We start from the raw sequence: 26,112 nt of genomic DNA, 5'->3' as shown, positions 1-26,112 counted from the left end.
GAGTTCCAAAAAAAATAGTGTTTTGCTAAGTGGACACGTCAGACTGTCTTCTGATACTCAGGTTTATACCCATAGCTTTGTGCTGCTCCTACCCCTCCCTAGAAAAGTTTCTTAAAGCTGACAGCAACAGCTAATGCTGAGGCTCATAACTGATTGAAGTGCCAACCACAGATGATAGTATAGTAGTCAGTCCTAAATGTCTAAATGTGACATCTATCTTGTCCCCTCCAAAGCTCAGGGAACACTGTGGAAAAAAGACTGGAAAGACTGTAGGAGCTAAAGAAGGCGGTAAGCACAAAAAGAAGTCTTATGGACACGACAAGGCTGTTACACTCGTGAGCTCACTGTGGTTGTGGTTACCTGCACAAGACAGGGTCTCAGCATTTCCTCATGGTTGGGGGAGAGGTACATGAGACCCCACTGCTCCATGAGGGAACATTGGCAATTAATGATTCCTGGAGAAGAGGGTGTCATTTTCATCAATGGTGTACCCATGGAAAAGTAGCCCATGCCCCAGTAATTAACCTCCCCACCCATGCTCACTCAAGCAACTCTAAATAAACTCAGTGAGTCATATACTCTCACACTGATACACACCCATACAAACACACACTTTTTTAAAGGCATGATAGTTGAAAGGAAACTAAGAAGATGGGTTTCAGCAGAAAAAGGACAGGAGATGAGAGTGGATAATATGGGTAGAAATGACTGGAACATACTATACACATATATGCAACTGTCAAAGAATTAAAATTCTTTAAACTAAATTAAAGTTTAAAAGTCAGGCATGTCAGTACAATCATATAATTCCAACATTGGGAAGGTGGACACTAGGGCTCCACGGCCGGACAGCCTAAGTTACCAGTGAGTTCCAACAAATGAGAGACCCTGTCTCGAAAAAAAAGATAGACATCATGTAAGGACAACATCTGAAGCCATCGCCTTGGCCTTCTGGTCGCACACACACATGTGCGTGCACACGCACACACACACACACACAATGTGGAGTAGTTACATCTAAGTAAAATATAAAACTTTAAACTGAAAGGGTATTTTTATCATTTTAAGGTGAAAAAGGTATGAATAACATATATAGTTTAATCAAACTAGAAAAACATACATACATACAAAAGAGTAAAGCAAACACTTAGCACTAATTTTTAAAAATGGCCATAAAAGTTAAAAAAAAAGAAAGAATACTAACTCTTCTTACATTAGGAGGTTGGTAAGAGTAGAAGAGAGATGAAGAAATCAGAATTACTTAACACAATTTGGTTGGCTTTGAAGATCATAAATTTCATATGATCATGAGGTAAATAGTAAGTTTTCAAAAACTAAATTTGAAAGATAAATAAGCAAAATTAGCAATGCATATTGGGTTGATGGTTGAAAAACCACAAAAATTGAACTATAGATTTCTACTAGTAAATACAAGCAACAGAAAAACATAAAAGCCACATCAAGAGGCTACCATCAGCGATTACAAGAGTGTGAGATCCTTTACAACACAGTTCCTAAAGAAATTACCAAGAAAGGGAAATGAGACAGGAGAGGAAACAACAGACTTTAAACATCTTGGGCTGGTAGCTGCTTAGTAATACAGTGTGTGCTTACAATGCTCAAGGCCCTGAGTTCAATTCCAGGCATCAAAAGTTATAGGAGACACAAACCAACTAGCATGTCCAGAACTTATATGATTCCAATTTGATCAATCAGTTCTTTAAAAGCAGACACAATAGCCGGGCGTTGGTGGCGCACGCCTTTAATCCCAGCACTCGGGAGGCAGAGGCAGGCGGATCTCTGTGAGTTTGAGGCCAGGCTGGACTGACAGCCTCCAAAACAGAGAAACCCCGTCTCGTAAAACCAAAAAAAAAAAAAAAAAAAAAAGCAGACACAATAAAGAATATTCAAAAGCCAAGTAATATCTGAATAAATGTATAGGTGTAATAATAGTGTTTGGGGGAAAATTAAACTAATGTCTGGGCACTATGAGGTATAACTGGTATACAGCCCAGGCAACTTTGTGTTACTGTTTATTTGTCTGTTTGTTGTGAGACCGAGAACAGAACCCAGAATACTAATGAACTGCATTTTATTAAAATTGTCCCAAGTGATTTTAAAGAGTAGCCCCACAGTGTAAGCCATTGATATGGGACAAGTAAAAAGGATAAATAACCCACCTACTATGATTCTAATTACATGCTTCTAGTGGTACTCTTTTGAAGACTGAACATTGTCTGTATTGTTGGCATTAATGATTAAAACTGACACTTAAAAAAAATCTTAAAAATATATTCAGCCGATTATACAACTGTTAACTTAGCTCTGGAATTTTGCTTCCTAAACTAGGTAATATTTTCTTGGCTTCCTACACTTACAGAAAAAACAACAACAAATCAAAACCCAAGAGCAACAACAGCGAAAGTACTAACCTACACGAGCACAGGACTGTCAGAGCGAGTAAGAGCCTAGACTCTCTGAGCATACTGCTCGAGAGATTAGTGAGAGAACATCGTCAATAAAACTGGAATAAAGGGTTAAAAGTCTCTAAAGCACAAGAGTTTACTTAGGTTATCTGACACAAGTTCATTCCGATTTGGCCATCTCTCTCGTCTCACACAAACCAGTGCAGAGAGAATATGGTCACCAAAGGACCTATTTCACCTATTTCAATTCTCAATCAACCTATCTCAGACACAAAGTAGAAGAGGTTCAATTAACACATAATGGAAGAGTTACCATACTGAGTGTCTGTGGTTAGTAACCCATGCAAAAAGGCTTTTAAGGCATGGAGTGATATTTTCTAGAATACTTTTCTGATTGGGAGAAAAGATAGCCACTTGCCTCCTGAAATTCAGTGTTATGATTTCAGCTATTATTGTACAATCCCTAAAACTTTAAGTAGGTATTAGTAGCTCTTTAAGAATGCGGTCCAGAGTGCCTATTACTGTAGTAAAAAAAAAATGTATGGGTGTCCAACTACTTCAAGGAAAACTGATGACCCCAGTCGAGAGAGAAGTGGAGCTGTCCCTGTCTGTGAAAGTCATCAAGCCTGAAGGAAGCCCAGGGGATTACTCATTACACAGGTGGGACACTGAGTAAGCAGGTTCCATCATGATGACTCTTAGCAGTCGGACAAGCTACTCACTGCTGAGAGATTGGGCAGATGTTTTATGAATATGTGCTAAACTAATATTAGATTATTAGAACGGAGTAAGTAAACACTGTGTTCAAACTGAATCTAGTTTGACTTGTACTTCTGGTTTATGAACACTTTTTGGAGGCTTTGTTTTCCAGTCCATTAATCTTTACAGAAGTTCTCTAACATGGCTTCTATGTTCCCAATCCTCTCTTCTGCCTTTGCTTAGGGATGAATACACAACATATTTTTACCTAGAGTTTATTCAGTAAAATACAGGCTTTATTTGAGAAGAAATCATCATTTGGTTATATAACATGATTGATAGATTCTCTAGGAAAAAAAGTGTAAGATATTTCAAAATAAATGTTCTCATTCTTAATCTTGGCTCTATTGACATCATTTTCCTACTTGATGTTTCAACTTTTCAATATCTTCAGAATTTTAACCTGTGAACTTTTCGGGTCACCTAAAAATAATTTCTAACATACAACTTTTTATGATGAGGAAAAGATTAGTAAATAGTGTCCTTAAGAAGCATATGGCCTCTAACATTTCTAGAAGATGCCACAGTACATAATACAACTACACACACACACACACACACACACGCACACACACGCACACACACACATACACACACTCACACGCACACACACACTCACACACACCTACACACACTCTCACACACGCACACACACCTACACACACTCACACACACTCACACACACCTACACACACTCACACACCTACTCACACACACTCACACACACTCACACACACTCACACACACACACACAGGAGGGGAAGGAGAGAGGGAAAGTTCTTCTATAAAGAAGTAAATTTACTGCAGTATACTTAAAAGTGCTAATAAGACATTCGATCATTTAATATTGCCTTGTTTATACACAACTTTAGTCTTCAGAAGTATTTTCATTTCATTTAGCTTACACTATTTTGAAAAGAACAAAGTATTGTATATAGTTCTTTAAATGGCTTTCAAGTCATAATGAGAATGAAAAGCATCTCAAGCACAAACGCTGAACTTTTTATGTGATACTGTGGAATACACACTACAAATTAAGAAATCTATTTCTAGACTCAGTCTTGCCTGTAGCCAACCATCCAGCTTCTTGCAAGTTAATTATTCTTAAGCTGTGAAGAAAGTAATTTATATTCAATAAATTTAGCTTTCTAAGAAACCACCACAATTCAAGTATTTTCAAATACTGCATCGTAACAGCTCAACTAAACTACTCTCGTCTTCCCATATGGATTTACACCTTCACTTTTCTAGCAAGCTGATCTTAAGAGGAGGCCACTTAAGTCACACACTGAGGGCACACTTCGGGGGACGAGAAACTGGATAAAGACTCTTTTCTAAGATGGGACGATGCCCAGCGGGCTGGGAGGCACTGGGCACATGTGTACATGCAGGAGAGCCGGTGACTCTCAAGCCAGGAGCGAGGACAGAAAGACCACGCTTCAGTGAGGGAGAAAGGCGGCAACGGGGCTCGCAGGAGGCCCTAGAAGAGCCTGTCAGATAATCACACCTTTCCAAACTCCTCATCTCCCGGGACACACCAAACCACTCTCCAGTTCCGGGTTCCCAACCAATCGCAGGCAGCCACAACACAGGGCTCCGCCGGACTGTTTGGAGGATCCAGACGGAGGTTCGCACGACCCCAGCACCTGCCGGCCTCGCACCCGTCCCTCCCAGGGTGGAAGACGACCTTCGGCGTCCCCCTCGGGCCCTTAGGATTCCGGCGCCCCGAGCAGGTCCTCGCCGTCCACAAGACGGCAACGTACTCCCGGGGGGCGGGGGCCTCCGCCGCGACCACCCTCGTATCAGCCCCCGGAGGCGAAGCTTTCCTTTCCGCGGGTCCCGACCCCCGGCTGGGGATCCGCAGGCCGCGTGGGGCGCGGGCCTGAGAAGCCGAAAGAACGGGCGAAACCGAAGGCGGCTCCGGGCGGTGCACGCCGGGCCGGCCAGCGGAGGAGAGTGGGGGCGAGCAGGGCGGGCACCGCCGCCCGTCGCGGAGGGCGGGAGGCGCTCAGGGACGCCGCCGGGGGTCGGGCATCCCTACGTGGACTCACCAGGAGCAGCAGCGAGCATCTGAGGTCGGGTAGAGACAGGAAGGCGGCGGGGTTCATGGTAACGGTGGGGTGCGCGGCGGGGTCAGGAGGTGGCGGCTGGACGTGGACCGGGCTAGGAAAGGGCTGGGCTCCGGGGGCCGGCGGCAGCGGCACCTCGTCCTCTCGACCCGGAGCTCCAGCGGCGAACACCCGGGACAACTTCCAGAGAGGCCTCGCACGCCCTCACTTCCGGGTCCTGCCCACCTCGGGGCACTTCGGGAAATGTAGTCTCATACTGCTCCCTTTGCCCACGTCATCTGAGAGCTGGAACTCTCCTTCCCGGTAGGCCCTGAGCCCGGGACGGGGCCAGCCATCGGCGCGCGGGGCTCTTCGGGATTGGAAGGGGGCCTCGAGCGTCGGCGCCTCGCGGGGAGGGGAACTACAATTCCCAGAGGGCTCCGCGGCCGAGCGCCCCGGGCTGGTTTTTGCGAGCTCCCTGACTCTGCCGCCCTGGGGTCTGTCCCTGCGGGCGCAGTGGCCTGACTTGGCGGGAGGGGCGGCCCTGCGGGGGTCGTGCCTCCTGGTGCCAACCCGGGGGCCAGTCCTGGAGGCGAGGGTGAGTAGGAAGCGGTCTGGCACGGGCGGCTCGGGCAAGGCTGGCGAGCACCGCCCCGGCCGGCCGCTGCTGCAGTTCAGGTCCTTGGCCCGCCTGGGCTGAGGTGTGGCCCGAGCCTGCATCCCCGGCCTCGCAGCCTAGCCCCTCTTCTTTCTGCACAACTTCCTCCCTTGTATAAGGAGAGCCGGCCCCGGGGCTTCAGCCAGTGACTTGTCCAGGGTTGCTTCTGAGGGCCCGAGAAAGGAAGAGGGAAGGGGTGGGCACGCGTGTTGTAAACTGTAAGGCGCAGTGCCTGACGGTGACCACCTCTTATGGTGTATTTACAGATTAACCCGGAGTCTGGTAGCTTTCTAGAATCTTCTGGATGGGGAGATTAGCCAGAGCATCACTCACCTAGCACCCAGGAGGCACTCTGCATTTGTGCTTCTCCCTAAACTCAGCCTTCGCTTCGGCTTTCCCGCTGCCAAAGGTGATGACCTTACCCTTTCTCTTTCTGGAGGACCATCTCAAGTCTCACCACGTCTGCTGACATCTATCCCCTTGGCCTTACCAGAATTGCCTTTTCTTTGTGTGTGAGCTCAGCAACCACTACTTTTGCACAGCACTAATTAGAATATTTATTGCACGAGCTTGTTTTTATAATGATTTAATGATGATGAGGCGTTTACATTTTATAGCACTAACAAAGCGACTTTGATTTCTATCTATAAAAATTATTTATTGGGGGAGAAGCAAGGAGAATAACATTTCTGTTAAAAAAGAACCCTAGAGGAATGGCTTTCCCAGGGTTTCAAAATTAAAGTATAGTAGAGCCACGACTCTTAAATTCACTATTTCTTAATGTAGTGTTCTTAGCATCTCATTCTCTGACAGAGCCCAAGTTTAGATAAATGGGAGATTCATTGATTGGCTGTGGTGGTGCCTGCCTGTGTTGTCAGCACTTGGGAGGCTGAGGCAGAAGGGTTGGGGCTTTAAAGCTTCCATGGGCTACATAGTAAGTTCCCAGGCAACCTGGTCTCTAAGTTTTGAGACCTTGTCTTGAAAAAAATAAGGAAAGGGAGGCAAGAAAAGAAAAGAAAACAGAAAAAGAAATCCTCATTACTCAGTTAAAATTTGATCTGACTTACCCTTTGGACTTAGTACTCACCCTATGACATTTCATCCAAACATTCACTTAGCACCAGCTGTATATTAATGTGGCAACTACTAAGATTACGGTTAAGCACATATAGCTATTTATAGAAATAGATGTAACTATTTTGACAGTTTTCAAGGTAATTCAAATAACTTTTTTTGTGGTCTGGCACACCTAAAACTGTTCATTCTAGATCCAAAATGATGTTTTATAATTGAGATTGACGTCTAGAATAGTTGGCACCTTACTTGTTAAATAAAGGAACATAGTCAGCCCTCTCAGTTGTTCGTGTTTACTGAAATCTAAAGAGCTGGGGCGGTCTGAAGACGCACAGCTGATCACTAGCACAGCTGGACCAGGAACTTGAATGTAGTTTCCTACTGTGGTTTGCCTCGATCCTTGTTTCTTAGCTTCTCTCAAGTGACTTGGGAATGATCTGCATATAACAGTCTTTGTTCTAACCTGACAGAAATGCTCAGACAAAACGGAAGAGCCTGGCAACGTCATCCTCCCCATTTTCTGCCAGCATGTTAGCTCACATTGTCAGCCAATCAAAGCAATGAAAAGCTAACCTTTGCCATAAGGTGATATTTTCTAAATAAGAACAGTTCAGTAATCCTTGTCAGTTGTGCAAGGGCTATGTCAGAAACATAGGCAAGCATTTTATGTCTTTTACGATACCAGATTTTAGTGAATGACAGTAAAGTCACAAGATACAACCATTTCAGTGGTAGCTCTTTGCCAGATAATCCCACCTACTTTGGTAATCTGGCCAAGACAACTGCAGATTGCTTTATTCTAATCTCAGTTGTTCATATTAAACTCAATTACTCACATTAAACAACACACAGTAAATATGCATATATGTTGTTTACAGAATCAATACAACCTAAGCTATGGCAGAGTGCAAGAGTTTTCAGAAGGAGGATGATAACAAATTCAAGTAGAGTCTGTCCTCATAAGTGACAACACCAAGCTGTTTGCATCAGGCCACAAGGTCTTCGGGGTGGAGGGCAAAGATACAGTCAGCTGCAGAGACAAGAGCAAAATCAAATTGGAGCAGAAACAGTGGGCTCGGGTCCAGACAAGCAAGCAGGAGGGTGGGCAGATTGCAGTCAAGTAGGCTATGTCAACAGCCAGGGACCCAGCTGAGCTGAAGCCTCAAGGAGAGTTGAGAGCTGTGCCTGTCAGTCCTTGATGCACATACTAGGTCTCAGAAGATAAGTTGGTGAGGGCCATTGCCATTGCGTTGCTAGGTCTTCCACTTGATGTGGTCCAGATGAGGAAGTTATAACCCGCCCTCAATCTGGCATGCCCAGTAAGTCCTTGGGGCTGGTTTCCTTTGTATTATTTTTATATGCTTCCATGGTCTCAGTACACCGTCAAAAGTTGATAGTTTGGCACCTTCTCTGATGCCTCATGACTCTGCACAGTCACTTACCACTCTGCTGCAAGGATGGTGCTGGTCAGGAGCTAGTGTTCACTTCCACCCAGGATCACAGTCATCTTCTACCCTCAAAACAATTCAAAAGCTTTTCGTGAACTGGAGTCTCTTGGAGCAAGGCGTGGGCTGAGAAAAACCACTGTTTTTCCCAATGTGGAGTGACTTAAAGCAGAACGCAGTCTGATCTCAACAGGAACTGTGTGGGATCACACTACCTACATTAATCTTAGAAGTGATGTAGGATGCCCTTGTGTATGCTGAAAATATGTGCTGCTTCTGTTGGTTGATAAATAAAGCTGATTTAGCCAATGGCCAAGCAGAATAGAGCCAGGCAGGAAATCCAAGCAGACAGAGAAAGAAGGCAGAGTTGGGGAGATACCATGTCATTTCCAGGGGAAACAAGACGTGAGGTAATAAGTCACGAGCTCTGTGGTAAAATACAAAGTGATAGAAATGGGTTAATTCGGTTGTGAGAGCTAGTTAGTAATATGCCTGAGCCATTGGCCAAACAATTATAATAAATGTTAAGCCTCTGACTGGTTATTGGGAACTGGCAGCTGGGAGAAAAACTTCCAACTGCATAGAAGTTAGTGTGACTTTTAAATTCTGTGCCTAATGTAAATGTCTTCTCATTTCTTGAGAAAATTCTCATTCTACAGTTAAGCAAGTAGTAAAAAGGCCATCTACTTTGCCATGTCATCCGAGTTAATAGTTAAATCCTATTTAAATGTTTATAATACATCACGTTTACAAGCTACCTACTTGGCACTGATAAGGCAGGTTTCAGAAGTGTTTTGTGCGTACTCATTGTCTCAATCGCTGTTTCAGGTCACCGTGCTGTAGAGAAAACGATGAACATTTCAGAGAATGTGCTCTCCTCTGGATCCTCATTAGCATCGCAGGTTCATGCTGCAGCAGTGAATGGAGATAAGGGTGCTCTTCAGAGACTCATTGTTGGTAAGTCGACCCTGTAAACTGGATGCTGTAATAGCCTGGGGAGATGGTTCATTCTGTAAAGTGTCTGCCACTTAGCACCCGTGCAAAAGCCAGCGTGGGACACCTGTAACCCCAGTGCTGACTCAGACAGCCAGGAAGATCTTTAGAGCCCATTGACTGCTCAGCCTGGCTGAACTCATGAGCTCAAGGTTCTGTGCCTGTGACATAGCCCAGCAAGTAAAGGCACTCGCTGCCAAGCCTGTGAGCCTGCCTTAGCTCTCTGAGACCCAACTCACGCAGGTTTTCTTCTGACTGCCACGGGGGTATCATGACATATACACCATACACATACACATATGTACACATACACGCAAACAAAATGAATACATAAATGCAATTTTTTTCAAGGGAGAGGGTAGAGAACAGCTGAAGATGACGCCCAGTCCATGCTGACCACACACACACACACACATACACATGGTTACACACACACATGGTTACACACACACGGTTACACACACATACATGGTTACACACACACACATGGTTACACACACACACACACACAGAGATATCAAAGAATAGCGAGTGAATGAAAACAACTCTGTCCTAAGAGAGTTTGTTGACGATTTAAATTTACATGTGATTAAACAGTTTAATGGGCCTTTAATCCCAGCACTCGGGAGGCAGAGGCAAGTGGATCTCTGTGAGTTTGAGGCCAGGCTGGTCTACAGAGGGAGTTCCAGGACAGCCTCCAAAAGCTACACAGAGAAACCCTGTCTCAAAAAAAAAGAAAGAAAGAAAGGAAGGAAGGAAGAAAGGAAAAGGAAAAGAAACAAAACAAAAGAAACTACCAATTTAACAAAATTATATTAGTAGTTACATTTTATTCCTGTGCTTGGACAAGAAAGAACTTAAATCCTAAAGGCTCAGAATATGGATTAGAATGAGATATAAAGTTACCTCATAAATTTACTATATAATATAAAGCATTAAGTACAAACTTAATGCTTTACTAACTCAAGGCATTAAGTTTATAAATAACTTTTGATGATTTAAAATTATTCAGTGTGGGGCCTGGAGAGATGGCTCAGAGGTTAAGAGCACTGCTTGCTCTTTCAGAGGTCCTGAATTCAATTCCCAGCAACCACATGGTGGCTCACAACTATCTACAGTGAGATCTGGTGCCCTCTTCTGGTGAGCTGACATATGTGCAGGCAGAACACTGTGTACATAATAAATAAATCTTTAAAAAAATATATTCAGTGTGTTTCTCTGTCATTTATATGTATTTATGGTTTAGAAGTCCAGAAGTTCTAGAGAAAAAAATGAACAATTAACAGAATTAAGGCCAAAATGGCTAAAACAAAAACTTTCCAATATTGTCAAAACTTCCAACCCACCCACATAGTCACAATTTTCGAAGAACAAATAAAATGAAAATAATTATTTGTAATATTTAAACATCCCAGTGTTTGATGACTTCATGAGTGATAATGAGCAGTGAATCAAAACTACTTGAACTTTCATACTTGTTCCTTTAGAACTTTTTTTTGTCCTACATTCCCACATTGTCCATGAACCTGTGAACTGTAACCTTTTTTAAACCTCAAGGGTTTTTCTATTCTTTGATGCTTTCCTCTGTACGTTTTGCTCCCTGGCTTTTGCCTGCCACCATTTTGCTTTGTTTTCTACTAAAAAACAAACAAACAAACAAACAAACCTCTTCTTTAAGAATAAAATAAATTGCCTTTTTCTTTTGGAAAAATTCACTTTTTTGCTCACGTTTTGTTTCACTGGCTATCATGCTTCCACTCTGGATGGACTTAATTTATGTACCCTGGCAACCCCAGAACAATCAGACATAGCTTGAAGATTTATAATATGTCAATTCTTGGTCCCTACTTCAAATAATCACTTTGCACCTAACCATCTATCATCATACCACAGTTTTCCATTGTGAGTGCTTGGTACCTTCCTTGTATGCTGAAAGCCTGGCTCCCAATTTCTCCTCCTTCTTCTCTCAGATAACTCTGTATGATCCCTAGAGAATAATACCTACAAATCTCCATATATTTGTGTTTGTTCTCTTTTTTTCTGACAAAATGGAAAATATTCAGCTTCCTGTCAGAGGCCAGTTCTTCTTGACAAGGTCTATGTTTTGTCAATCCTTCTTCTCCAGGAGTTTACTCTACTTTGTTTAACCCTCTAATAACATCTTCAACCTTTTGTCCATTCTCATGATAGAAAATTCCCCAGTAGCACTTACACATGCTCTGCTGCTGTTTGTATTTAGAAATGCCCTCCTGCCCTTTCGTTTGCCTGTACATACATTTGTGCCTCTCAGCTTTCCCTCACAAGTACACTGATGCACAGCTAAACTTCCACAGCAATGGCTCAACTCAGCACAACAGTCAAAAGGTGCACATGTGGGCAGCCTGGGGAGAATAGGAATCTCTCCACAGAATCAACGGGAGATGCTCCACTCCTCAGACTTAGCATTTGTGAGGTTTGCTTGCTGGATAGAAGGCAGTTAACTGCCTTTGCAGTCAAGGCCCACTTGTCAGAGAGAGTGCAAGGAAATAATCTGTGGCTAAGGAGGTAGACTAAAATTAAGGGCAGAGCCACACCCTAGCACAAAGGAGGCTGAAGAACCAGTCTTTCCCTGGGTAGTTTCATGTGTTAATGAAAACCCAGAGTACATAGTTGCAAAGAAGCAAAATAAAAGAATGAGTGGTAGCAATTGTCATTGTGTCACCAGAGCTGAGCTTCACCAGGCATCTGCATCCATTAGCCTCACTTTTTCACCTTAATCCTTTCTTCCATGTTGAAAAACACAGAAGATGCATATGCCCCTTATTTTGGTACATATATACAAAGAAATACATATAACTTATATGTACAACTTACACAAATACAAAGCAAATACCCATTAACCTCCATCTAAGTTAAAGAATACTACGTCATCACTATGCCAAGTCACTTATTATCTTGCCTGTGTTTGCTTGAGACAGCATCTCCTTTAGCCCAGGCTGACCTCAAACTCTGTTTGTAGCTGAGGATGACCTTGAGCTCCTGATCCTCTCTTTCCTACAGGCTGGGGTTGTAAGCCTGTTCCTTTAGTGCCTCCTCCTTTCCCTTTCTTCCTTCTTTTCTGTTTTTGCGAGTGAAATCCGGGATTTTGTACATGTTATACCCCTAAGCCCATCTTGACTTTATAATAATCATACTGTTGTTTTTAGCCCCTTTTGAATTTTCACTGAATGTTAAAGCTCTGTGCAAGCTGAAAAAAAAAAGGCTATACAGTCTTTCCTGGCTATAAACACTTTTGTGTCTTGTCATTATACTTGAAACAACATTTAAAAGGCTGCTTGTACCGCTTTCTCCTCCAGCCTTACCTCGCACAACTTGTTTCCTAGAAAAACGTGCTTCCTTTCAGTTTCTCCAACCTCCAAGCCCTTTTCCATTATAGGGCTTTCACCTGCTATTGTCTTGTCTCCCCTCCCCCCTTTGGGTTTTTCGAGACAGGGTTTCTCTGTAGCTTTGGAGCCTCTTCTGAAACTCGCTCTGTAGACCAGGCTGGCCATACTCACAGAGATCCCCCTGCCTCTGCCTCCCGAGTGCTGGGATTAAAGTTGTGCGCCACCACCGCCCAGCTGTCTGACTCTTAACCACCTCCATGTTCTGTATCATAAGGCTGCTTCTTCAAAAAGAACTGCTCCAACAATCCAATCTCAGTTTTGTCTCCTCATCGTATTCTCTCTTGGCACTCCATAGGCTTCCTTCAAGAGACTGTATAACTATATTCGTGTGAGTGACTATTTTAATGTCTTTCTGTTCCTCGTAATCTACTGACTTCTTGAAGAGCAGGCTGAGTCACTCAGTACCATTTTCAGCATAATACTTGACACACAGTAAGCATGTGAGAACTGTTTGTTGAAGAAATGAGTAAATATTATAACTCTTATTTAATTATCTTCCCTTCCCAGTAGTCTTATGAATACCTTGAAGGCCAGGACTAAAAGTGAATTGAGTTGAATTAAACTTAATTGAGAAACAGATTGAGTAAAATTCCCTGAAGAGGGGAAAACTTGAATCAAAGTTCCTCAAGAAAAAAAAGAACTATGTGAAATGACTTCTTTATTGTTTTAATAGAAATTACAATCTTTCAAAGCAAACAAACTGCGGGTATTCTGTAAAGTAAAGGCACACTAGTTCATTCATATAAACTAACTGAAACATTTCATTATAAAACTTGAAACTTTCCTATAATTTAATATGTCCAAAAGAAAAATCTTCAGAACTGGAAAGCATTGCGAGTGACAATTGAGCCCTGTGTTTTCTACCACCGTGTCCAAAGAACTCCTGAGTCAGTGCTGGCTGAAGGACACTGCTGCTCTCTTAGGCACTGTGCCGTTGTGTTTTCTGTGCATGCAGCCACACCTTTATTCCGTGGCATTTCCCAGCCTGTGTATGTTCATGCTAAAATATGTTTTGTTTGATCTTAAATTTCAGTCTATTTTAAACATCTTTTTACATACCACGTTTGATGATCACTACATATGTGCTGTTTCTCTTTTCTAAACTAGTGTCATAATACTACTGATGAATTATTTTCCTGGATCTTTGTTCACCAACTGCTCATTGAATTCATTCACTTTAGCATTTTCTGTTTTCCCATCTCTGTATCCATGGAGAAATATGCCAATGATGCATTTGACTCCATGGAAACAGATGACTGTCTCTTTCTACTTACACAACTAATTAAATCGAACACTTTCTGAGCTGTCCATTGTTCTGGAGGAGGACTGAAGAGGCCTTCTCTGAATGAAACATCTTTTTAGTCACAGTCCTTGCTGTTGCGCCTAACACAATGATGGTATGAATGCTTTAGCATTTCCCTCTTCCTAGATTACCTGCTGACCCAGCTACAGCTTTTATTACACTGTCTACCTTCTGAACAAGAATAATTTCTCAGAATTATTTCCCCACATACCATCTCTGAAGAAGTTAAAGTAGTGAGCCCTGTAAGTTGAAGAATCCAGGTATTATCTCAAGTACTATTTCAAGTATTTCTTCTTTTGCATCAATCTTTACCTTAAATATTAAATTGAATATTATGTAAAATGGTTTCTGGGCGTGGTGGTACACACTTTTAATCCCAGCACTCAGGAGGCAGGGGCAGATGGATATCTGTGAGTGAGACCAGCCTGGTCTACAGAGAGACTTCCAGGACAGCTAGGGTAGTTACACAGAGAAAGCTGTCTCGAAACAAACAAACAAAAAAGTGAAATGGTTACAACTCATAAAATATTTAATAATTTATATTTTACAATACTAAAGTACAGTTTGCCCTCTGATGAGTTTGACAGACAGATTCAACTAATTGAAGACTGATGATATTTTTTGGGGGGGAACGTGTTCTATACTGGACAGTGTATAGACTTTTCTGTCTTTTTTTCTTGAGACAGTATTCTAAAATAACTCTAACATTTACATTGCATTAGGTATAAGTAATCCAGAAACAATTTAAGATATATGGAAAAACAGATATGAGTTACACATCAGTACTATGTGTTTATAAAGGTCTTGAACATATACAGATACTGGTAACTGGAGATCCCAGAACCACCAAGGGAAGACTTGGTACATGATTATACTTTCTAGTATTAGTGATAAAATTAGCTAACCTTCATAAAGTCATGTTTTACATATCAGTCACTGTGTTTTGTGTTTTGCAACGTGTTAACTAATTTAACAAGCTATTCTAACTAATAATCTATGGGACTCCACTGTCTGGGTACATCTTTCTGTATACACATGCACTTCCATACTTTTATGTACAGATAAGAAAGAAAGTACTGAGTAGCCTTGGACCTCACTTGAGGAACTGAACAGTTACCTAGACGGAATTTGGCTTAACATTGTGTTTGGGGGAGGGTTTGGGGTGGGCGTGCCTGTGTGCATACACACAACAAGGTGCACAGATTATAGACTCTTTTGGCAATGTGATAAAGTTTATAGACATATTCTCATAAAAAAGTTAAATCTAAAATAAAATCTACAGGATTCCAAAGGAAAGCCAACACAGATTTTAAAATTACAGCATAGCAAAGCAATGGTGTATCTTTTGAAGCACATTCAATAGTGAAGCCTATTGGCATGTCTCTAGCCATGGTAATTCTGAAGTAGTCATGGGTGCAAGTGATCTTTTCAGATGCTTATAATGACTTTAATGAAAAAATGCTTTTAAACATTTGATAAACTCTGGAGAACCCTCAGTGACAGCACATGCCTTCCCAAGACTGTGACATGCTGAAAGGCGTGGGGAAATGAGTGAAGGAAGTGAAATAATACACTCGTGATGTCAGGTGAAGATGGCATGTTCGAACAGGCAGCAGGCTATCAGTGGAGAGTCCCGTTTATTGTGTGGTGATACAGCAGTTGGGGATCGGCACAACTGTCACTGCTAGTGACGGCCATTCCTTTTAATTAAAGCTGGAGCTCAGGTTGTCACGCCAACCAGCCCATTAGCCACTCAGATTCTGCTGCTTCAACGAGCCTTGCAACGACTGAGAGAGACCCAGCAGTGGCTTTCCAACACGATTCCACTCTGCCTTGAGCGCGCTCAGACACAGCAGAATGCCAGCCCTAGCTAAACAAGCCCCAGCTACTCATGGAAGAGACGGCATCTCCACAATTGGCAGAATAATTAAAAGCGTAAGGCACACTAGCCAGCTGCTTCTATGTTAGCTGTTCTTGAGAAGGCCACCCTAGGCCCTATCTCCATAAAACATGTTGATGTTAAAATTCCCAGGCACCGGAATGCTTTATTTGTCTCCAGAATATTGTTTTTGAATGGACCTAATATAACTGAAGAAAATAGAAAGAGACTAGAATAATTAGACAAAACCCTCCCTCAGTTACTTTGTTTAGGCCCCAAAATCCTGAACCCTATAGTATTCTCATTACTCAGAAACTAGCCTCAAAGTCATTATGTGTCCCCCACTGACACAAGGCAGGACCCACGAGATGTTTTTTGTAATAATGAATAAGGGTTATATACATTCAATTTCCTCAAATAGACAGTTTTTGCCTTAAAGGCACAACATACTGAATGGTGGTGACATAGCCCAATTAAAGCTTCCCTTTGGGGAGATACAGCCACTAGTTAAACAAAAGTCTGTCAGGGATTGAAGTCAAGTGCAAAGTTTCCCTGTACCACAGGAGACAAAGGAGGAGGCAGCTGTGAGCCTACAGTGTTCTCTTCTAGGTAGTAGAGTAACATGGTAGCCCCATGGCTTCACTTTGAATCTGAGGAGCCTGATCAGTCAGGGTTATGCCAGGGCATGGTGAGCTCTCGATTTTCTTCATGTATTCTTGTGACCACAGCTCCTAGTTCACTTTGCTTTCTTGAGCTTCCAAGGAGGAATCACACTTTACAGTGTTTTGTATATTATTGCCATCTGGCTACTACTGTCTTTATAGAACCCTAGCAAATTTAACACTCACATAGTGTCCCTTTCTCATGAAGGACAACTCAAAACTAGCGTTACTACAGCATATTTCTTATAAGTGTTACCTTGATGGTCTGTGATTCATACCAATAAAATAATCATGTTACATCCATGGTCTGTAGTGAGTCTGGGCTTAAATGAGACTTTACCTATAAATGAAGTGGTAGTTCTGGGAATCTTCTGTGTGCAATATTGAAGACTCTTATAGAGAACATAACTAGTTGAACCACTAACATGTCTTTTGCATACTTCTGTTGTCAGACGTGTTGACTCACATGTAACACTGCTTCCATCTTCAAAACTAAGGTTATATGAAAGACCACCTGCCTCCTTTAGGAGTTATACACACCTGACTGTATTTGTATACTTGAACTTCAAGCAACAACTTCTTTTTTTGTTACCAATATACATGAAAATGGTAAATCATCTGAGAAGCTGTTAGTCTTTCTGGGTCCCAGGACAACCAAGTTTAGAATATGTGCTGAAGTACTCTTTAAAAAATAACACAATAGAGAGTCCTTAAATGCCCTTCTCTGATAATGAGATTGATGACTACCTTATATGCCATCCTAGAGTCTTCATCCAGCAGCTGATGGAAGTAGAGGCAGACACCCACAGCTAAGCACTGAACTGAACTCTGGAATCCACTTGCAGAGAGGGAGGAGTAATGAGCAAAGGGGTCAAGACCAGGCTGGAGAAACCCACAGAAACCGCTGACCTAAACAAGGGGGAGCATATGGACCCCAGACTGATAGCTGGGAAACCAACATAGGACCAACCCAGACCACCTGATCATGGGTGTCAGTTAGGAGGCCTGGGCAATCTGTGGGGCCTCTGACAGTAAATCACTATTTATCCCTAGTGTACAAATGAACTTTGGGAGCCCATTCCACATAGAGGAATACTCTCTTAGCCAAGACACACGGGGGAGGGCCTAGGCCCTCCAAATGAAATGACAGACTTTGGAGATCCCCCATGGAAGGCCTCTCCCTCCCTGGGGAGCAGAAAAGGCATGGGATAGGGGGTTGGTGGGAGGAGGGTAGGGAGAGGTAACTGGGATTGACATGTAAAACAAGCTTGTTTCTAATTTAAATAAAAGAGGGGAAAAGAAAAAAAAAGATGCAGGCCTTAGAAAAACTTATTAGGACAGATTATAGAGATATTCAAAACCAGACTTAGAAATTAAATGGGAAAACAAATTCAGCATTACATTTTAAGTTAAAAAGGAACACTCTAAGGTCTTAAGAGAACCACCTTTAATATATCCGGTAGCCTGTGACGATGTTAGATTTAGGGAAATTCATGGAAGCTGTAGTCTCATATGGCATCCATTCACTGTTTGTGAAGCAGATGATAAACACTTGGTCAGTTTGTAATAGGGTTATCCCTATAATTGGATAGATTTGATTAAAGCTGTCCTAGAACCTGGACCACAATTACAATGAACTTCCCGGTTCAGGAAGAGGCTAAGAATATTGAACAAAAGGCTAAAGCTAGAGGTATGGCTATCTCCCAAGATCAAAGTCTTGAAGAAGGAGATTGTGCTACTTCAGAAAGGCAATATCTATATGATGACCACCTCTTGTGTTTATGCCATGCAGTAACTTTGAATGCTTGGGACAGAATTGGAGAAGCAGAAAGAAAATTGAAGCATTTACAAAAGTTATACAGGGTCCAAAGGAAGCATTTGTGAGTTTTGTGTGAAGACTGTCATCAGCAGTCAAGGTAGAAAAATAATAACTGAAACTGTGGCTTCTGAAAATGCCAATGCACAGTGCAGAAGGATAATTAGGACTTTAAAAACAAGATCAGCAAACACCTTTGGAGGCTTGGATCCAATATACAGTTAATATTGAAGCTCATGGCCATGATGATGATACATGGATAGGCGAGGTGATTTCAAGAGGTTTAAAGAAAATGTGGCAAAAAGGGTCACTTGAAAAGGGATTGTAAACTGGGCATTTCTAGAAACAATTCTTTTTATGAGCATAATTCAAACAGAATGCCCCTCCCTTTCTGGATTATGCAGCAGGTGTGGCAAAGGCAGGCACTGAACTAAGAAATGTAGTTCAATAAGAGATTATCAAGGTATTACTTTGCCTTCAGGAAATGCCTTGAGCAGCTTCTCCAAAGCCCCCAATGTCAAAACAGTTTCATTCATTTCCTGCCACTATGGCTGAAACTCCTTCCCAGAACAATTAGATAACCTAATGCCTATTTAAAGAAAACATTGTTCTGGATGATAGAAGAGCTTTAAAAGCTAAAACAAAGATTTCAGGAGAAACCATAAATCAACATTGATAAAGATTAGATTAGGAACCTCCCCAGAGTGAGTGAAATGGCTCAGTGAGTGATGGCATTTGCCACCAAGCCTAATGACCTACATGGTGGAAAGACAGAGCTGACACCCACAGGTCGTGCTCTGACCTCCACATGTGTACCCTATCATGCAACATATGCATGTGAGCTCATACACATGTAAATATTTTTAAGTTAGTGTTACTGTTTTTTAATCATGTGTATGTGTGTGTGTGAATGCAGTGTCCATAGAGGCCACAGGGTTGCATTCTCTGAAGCTTGAGTCACAGGCTGTTGTTAGCTAACTAGCATGGGTTCTAGAAATCAAAACTGGGTCCTCTGCAATACCAGTATGCACTCTTTTTTTTCTCCAATTTTTCAAGACAGGGTTTCTCTCTGTAGCCCTGGCTGTCCTGGAACTCACTCTTTAGATCAGGCTGGCCTCAAACTAACAGAAATCTACTTGCCTCTGCCTTCCAAGTGCTGGGATTAAAGGCGTGCACCACCACCAGCTAGCACAGTACACACTCTTAACCACTGCAGCCTCAAATACCCCCAGAATTTAATCCCTCCATGTAAGTAGATAACCGTATCACACAATGTTGCAGTTTTGTTTTTAGTCATCAAAGTACAACTTGTAAAAGCGAGGAGAATAATATACTGTATTCCCAGACACTGTGAAATTGTCTCTTTTTTTCATTCTTGATATTCTAGATCTTTTTGTCATTTCCTTTCTCTTTGAAGAACTTTCTACATTAATTTTATGAAAAGTGTCTGATGGCTTTAAATTCTGTTAGTTTTTCCTTCTTTAACCTTTATTAATAAAAAATATTTTAACTGTGGAATTACGAATTGACAGTTTTGTTTTCACCCAGTACTTGAAAAATGTGCCAGTTTCCTGGCCTCTTTTGCTTCAGATGAGGAGCACTCTGTCTTTTGCTTCAGATGGGGAGCACTCTGTCTTTTGCTTCAGATGAGGAGCACTCTGTCTTTTGCTTCAGATGAGGAGCACTCTGTCTTTTGCTTCAGATGAGGAGCACTCTGTCTTTTGCTTCAGATGAGGAGCACTCTGTCTTTTGCTTCAGATGGGGAGCACTCTGTCTTTTGCTTCAGATGGGGAGCACTCTGTCTTTTGCTTCAGATGGAGAGCACTCTGTCTTTTGCTTCAGATGGGGAGCACTGCCTTTTGCTTCAGATGAGGAGCACTCTGTCTTTTGCTTCAGATGAGGAGCACTCTGTCTTTTGCTTCAGATGGGGAGCACTCTGTCTTTTGCTTCAGATGGAGAGCACTCTGTCTTTTGCTTCAGATGGGGAGCACTGCCTTTTGCTTCAGATGAGGAGCAGTCTGTCTTTTGCTTCAGATGAGAAGCATTCTGTCTTTTGCTTCAGATGGGGAGCATTCTGTCTTTTGCTTCAGATGGGGAGCACTCTGTCTTTTGCTTCAGATGGAGAGCACTCTGTCTTTTGTTTCAGATGGGGAGCACTGCCTTTTGCTTCAGATGAGGAGCAGTCTGTCTTTTGCTTCAGATGAGAAGCACTCTGTCTTTTGCTTCAGATGAGAAGCATTCTGTCTTTTGCTTCAGATGGGGAGCACTCTGTCTTTTGCTTCAGATGAGAAGCACTCTGTCTTTTGCTTCAGATGAGAAGCATTCTGTCTTTTGCTTCAGATGGAGAGCACTCTGTCTTTTGCTTCAGATGGGGAGCACTGCCTTTTGCTTCAGATGAGGAGCAGTCTGTCTTTTGAATGGGTGCTTCTCGCAGGTGTCTGCTGCTTTCATCATTGCTGTCCTTGTCTTCAGCTTTCATAAGCTTTATGTGGCTGGCTCAACATAGATTGCTTTGGGTTTTTTTTGTTTGATGTTTTCTCAGCTTCTTACATCTGTAGATCTTCATCTTTTAACAATTTGGGCCACTTCTAGCCATTACTTCTTAAACCATGTTTCTATTTTTGTTTTATATTTCCTAAAGTTTGCCTGTGCATATGTGTTTATGTGAGCACGTGAAAGTGCATGTGTGCGTGTACCACAGCCAGTGTCAGAAGACAGCCTGGGGTATTGCTTCTTACCCTCCGCCTTGTGTGTGACGGGGTCTGGCTGTGCTCCGCTATGTACAGCAGGCTAGATGGCCTGAACCTTCTGGGTTCTCTTGTCTCTACCTCCCATCCTACAATAGGAACAGCAGGACTGTAGACCCATGCTGCTGGGTTTTTACTTGGGTCCTGTGGATTCAAACTCATGTCCTCATACTTATGTGACGAGCGCTTCGACAACCAAGCCATCTCCCCAGTTGCTTAACTATGTTTTTAGTGTTTTACTGTTTTTCTTACTTTCTGTAACACTGATGATGGATTACTGTTTTTTTAATGAACCCATAAAAATCCCCCAAATTTCCATTTTTGTTTGTGTCTTTAGTGTTTGTTACTCAAACTGAATAATTTCTGTTGGTCTGTCATCAAATTTAGAGATTCTTTCCTGCGTCATCTTCATTCTGCTCTTAAGCTATTTAGTGAGGTTATGCTTTTGCTTATTTTATTCGATTTTGTACTTGTTTATTAGAAATTCATCACTTTATGAGCCAGCATGTTGGTGTACACCTTTATTCTCTGCACTTGAGAAGCCAAAACAGGAAGAATATGAGTTTGAGGTCGCCATTGGCTACATAGTGAGATTCTGTATCAAATATACATAGATATATATATGGTATATACATATGAATATATATCAGTAAAAATACGTTAAATTTTCTTTGGGCTTCCATTTCTATTTCTTTTTCTTTGCAGAGACATTTGTGTCAAGAGCATTCATAATTAGTTGTTGGAGTACTTTTAGGATTTGTTTAAATTTTGTCAGGATTATAATATCTGGATCTCAGAGAGTTATCTTTTTCTAACTTAATATTTTCATAACTCAGGTTATCTAGTAATTTGGAACTACATCTTTGACATTTTATGTATAATGATACTGGGTTCTGGTTATCCTATTTTAGAAAGTTAACAGCCTGTTTTGGTTTAGAATAAACATATGTTTATTTTATAGACTTTGGTTCAAATTTCTACTTGAGGTTTCAGATCCTTTGCAGGCTCATCTGGCATTTCTACTTCTGAGCTATTGGTCCCAGGTTAGGACCTGGGCAGGATTCTACCTGTAGTTCAGTTCCCAGAGCTTTTGCTATCCTGATTCTGATCAGTTTCACAGGCATTGGTCCTGCCATGCACCAGGTTAAAGAACTGCTTTTCCAGCCACCTCCTCTCCATATCCTCTCCTAGTCTCTAAGAAAGGGTAAGATAATACCTCACTGTTACCCTTTACTTAATTTAGGCTACAGTAACTGGCAGGGTTCTTCCAAAGGACCCAGTGGGGAGGAGAAAGGTGTGTTTTCTTTTCATCTCTGTTCAGAATAGAACAAGAATAGTCAGAAAGAACCATGTGGCAGGACCACATATTTCCCAGTCTTCTCTGCCATGCACTCTCAGTATGCAGTGTATAGAGCAATAAACTTCCTGAGCCTCAGTTGTCAGTATTGTTCGAATGCTAATATCTACTCATAGACTAAATTTAATTGGAATATTATGCAATGGATTTAGTAGAGTACTCAATAATAAGGATTTAGCAAATGTATCTCCTACTTATATTAGTAATAAAGACGGTAGACTATAAGGTTATATGTACGTGTGTGCACGCACACAAATATTTAGACTACTTACCACCAAAGTTCCTATCTTCTTTTGTTTTCTTTTTATTTATTTTATAGATGATTTTCATTGTAATTAGCAGGGAGATCAAGATTATTTATACTTGTTCATTTTGTCTAGACAAGGAAACAAACTATGATTTTTATCACTAGTAAAAGCATTCACAGTACACACTATGATTAGTAACAAATAAGTATTTGTAGACAAAAGAAAGAAGTAAGGAAAAAACATGAATAGCTCCATATCTCAAAATATTTATTAAAAGTAATATAATACAAATATGACCTTTAGAGTCATCAGCCAATTTATTCTAGCTCTGCCATCTACTCTCAGTATGCATGTATATAGGTTAATAAATTTCTCTGAGCCTCAGTTGTTGATAATGTGGGAATTCTAATATCTACCTCATAGACTAAATTAATGTGAAATAATATACAATAGGTTTAGTACAGTATTCAATAATAAGGATTTATCAAATGTATCTCCTACTTATATTAGTAATAAGGACAATAATTAAATATCACTCTTTCTTATACTTACAGGAAACCCTTCTCTTAAAGACAAAGAAGACCAATTTGGGAGAACTCCACTTATGTACTGTGTGTTGGCAGACAGATTGGACTGTGCAGATGCTCTTCTAAAAGCAGGAGCAGATGTCAATAAAACTGACCATAGCCGGAGAACAGCCCTTCACCTTGCAGCCCAAAAGGTGAGAAGTCAAATGACGTTGAAGAGAAGACTGTGGCTGTTTGTTACTTGACTGGTAGAACTGTGCAGTGAACAAATAAATGGCAAAGGCGTGACACATGGGCATCTACAAAAATAGTCTACAAATTGGGTATAATAGCACAGTCTATAAAAACATGGTAACTGGGACTGTTGGTGAGAAACAGGCTCAATTGAAGAAGTGCTTTCCTACAAGCACAGATATTTCCAGAACTTGCGTTTAAAAACTAGAAAGCTAGAGACAGGCTGATTCCTAGGGTTTACTGAATAGCCAGCCTAACATAAGCAGTGAGTTCTAGAACCCCTGTGTCAACAAAATGCAAGGTGGGTGGTACCTGAGAAATAACCACCAGGCTGCAAGCGCCCTTGCGAGTACACAGTAAGTCCATGTATGGAGCGAAGACAAATGCTAAAAAGTACACAGTAAGTCCATGTATGGAGCGAAGACAAATGCTAAAAAGTACACAGTAAGTCCATGTATGGAGCGAAGACAAATGCTAAAAAGAAGCAGCGGTGTTGCCTGCGGTTGGCCTTATTGGTGGGACTGAACATGAATCTGTGCCTTGCAGAGTTTATTTTCTCCCCTCATAAATATTTAATTTTACAATTAAATGTTTCATTCTCTTTAGAAATCTGTGACATTAGGGCCATAAGGAAATTTATTTTCAGTGTTTTAGTGTAATTTCAGCTTCTTAAAAATATAAAATTGTATTGGCATTATTAGTGGTTTTTAAGGTCATTGTTGCAACAGAGTTCAGATTTTTTTTCCTGTTTTGTCGAGATGGGGTCTTACTATGTAACTCTGGCTGTCATGGAACTCACTCTGTAGACCAGGCTGGCCTCAGTATCACAGAGATCTGCCTGCCTCTGTCTCCCAGGTTCTGGGATTAAAGACATGGGCCACTACACCAGGTTCAGAGTTCAGATTTTCAGAGTTTACAATTTTTTTCTTCTTTTTTTAAATTTAAGTTGGAAACAAGCTTGCTTCACATGTCAATCCCAGCACTCCCCAGCCCCCTACAGGCCCCCCAGTCCCCCACTCAATCTCCACTCTGATCCCCAGGGAGGGTGAGGCCCTCCATAGAGGATCTCCAGTGACTGTCATTTCATCCAGGGCAGGGCCTAGGCCCTCCCCCAAGAGTCCAGGCTGAGAGAGCATCCCTCACTGTGGGATGGGCAGCCAAAGTCCATTTGTATGCCAGGGATAAATACTGCCCAAGGCCCCAGAGGTTGCCTAGAATTTTAAGATAAACTCAGTAAAAAGATAAAACAAGAAGCTTCTAAATTAATTCAAAGACTTGCCTAAAAATCATTTCCATTCAAAAGTTTTGGTTTATAAGACATACTTCTAGTCCATAGTATTTTTCTTTTTGTTGCATTAGACTTCATATTTTTGTAATAAAGAAACAGCCTTGTGGATTCCTGGGAATTTCCCTAGTACCATAATAGCTCCTTCTATCAAGGTGTCTCTTTCCTTGCTCTCCTTCTCTGTCCTTCCCTCAGCTCAACCTTCCCTCATGTTCTCCTCCCTCCTCCTCTTCTCCCCTCCTCTTTTTCCTACCGCCCTCCCCCATGCTCCCAATTTACTCTGGAGATCTTGTCCCTTTCCCCTTCTCCAGGGGCCCATGTATGTTTCTCTTAGGGTCCTCCTAGTTTCCTGGCTTCTCTGGACTTGTGGGTTGTAGGCTGGTTATCCTTTGATATATGTCTAATATCTACTTACGAGTGAGTACATACTATACTATGTCTTTCTGTGTCTGGGCAACACAGGATGGTTTCTTCTAGTTTCATCCATTTGCCTGCGAATTTCAAGATGTCATTGTTTTTTACCACTGAGTAGTACTCCATTGTGTATATGTACCACATTTTCTTTATCCATTCTTTGGTTGAGGGGCATTTACAAATAATGCTGCTATGAACATAGCTGAACAGATGTCCTTGTTGTATGAATATACATCCTTTGGGTATATGCCTCAGAATGGAATTGCTGGGTCTTGAGGTAGATCAATTCCCATTTTCCTGAGAAACCGTCATACTGATTTCCAAAGTAACTATACAAGTTTTCATTCCCACCAGCAGTGGAGAAGTGTTCCTCTTTCTCCACACCCTCTCCAGCATAAGCTGTCATTGGTGTTTTTGATTTTAGCCATTTTGACAGGTATAAAATGGTATCTCAGAGTTGTTTTGATTTGCATTTTCCTGATAACTAAGAATATTGAACATTTCCTTAAGTGTCTTTCTGTCTTTTGAGATTCCTCTGTTGAGAATTGTCTATTTAGATCTGTGCCCCATTTTTTAATTGGATTATTTGGTGTTTTGGTGTCCAGTTTCTTGAGTTCTTTGTATATTTTGGAGATCAGCTCTCTATCAGATGTAAGGTTGGTGAATATCTTTTCCCATTCTGTAGGCTGCCATTTTGTCTTGTTGACTGTGTCCTTTGCCTTACAGAAGCTTCATTTTTAAGAAATAAAAAATGAATATGCAAAAAGCAAGAATATGATATTGAATGATCAAGAAATACTTTTTAAAAATAT

At 41.6% G+C, this 26,112-nt stretch overlaps 2 protein-coding genes across 12 annotated transcripts in view; one reads left to right on the top strand and one right to left on the bottom strand.

The window, feature by feature from the left end:
- Erp44 (endoplasmic reticulum protein 44) overlaps nucleotides 1-5,439 on the bottom strand; it is a 77,812-nt gene extending 72,373 nt beyond the window's left edge. Inside the window, exon 1 of the mRNA XM_005078722.4 lies at nucleotides 5,237-5,439. Coding sequence (XP_005078779.1) covers nucleotides 5,237-5,293 — 57 coding nt within the window. The 5' untranslated portion in view covers nucleotides 5,294-5,439. The remainder of the gene's footprint in view (nucleotides 1-5,236) is intronic.
- Nucleotides 4,728-26,112, top strand: part of Invs (inversin) — a 139,873-nt gene continuing 118,488 nt past the window's right edge. For 2 of the 11 annotated variants that reach the window (XR_005874129.1, XM_021232272.2), the window contains exons 1-3: nucleotides 5,617-5,831; nucleotides 9,239-9,367; nucleotides 23,395-23,561. Coding sequence is in view for 9 of the 11 variants with exons in the window: in XM_021232272.2 (XP_021087931.1) it covers nucleotides 9,262-9,367; nucleotides 23,395-23,561 (273 nt within the window). In the remaining 2 variants the exon portion in view is untranslated. Of the gene's footprint in view, nucleotides 4,919-5,434; nucleotides 5,558-5,615; nucleotides 5,832-6,157; nucleotides 6,301-9,238; nucleotides 9,368-23,394; nucleotides 23,562-26,112 lie in introns of those variants that run through there. The other 9 variants (XM_040738494.1, XM_021232271.2, XM_040738495.1 and 6 more) reach the window with 9 other exon arrangements.

This window comes from Mesocricetus auratus, unplaced genomic scaffold (genome assembly GCF_017639785.1).
Source record: "Mesocricetus auratus isolate SY011 unplaced genomic scaffold, BCM_Maur_2.0 Super-Scaffold_6730, whole genome shotgun sequence".
In the NCBI taxonomy this organism is placed as follows: Eukaryota; Metazoa; Chordata; class Mammalia; order Rodentia; family Cricetidae; genus Mesocricetus; species Mesocricetus auratus.
Note: the sequence above shows the minus strand (reverse complement) of the source record. Positions and strands in the feature narration are given on the sequence as shown.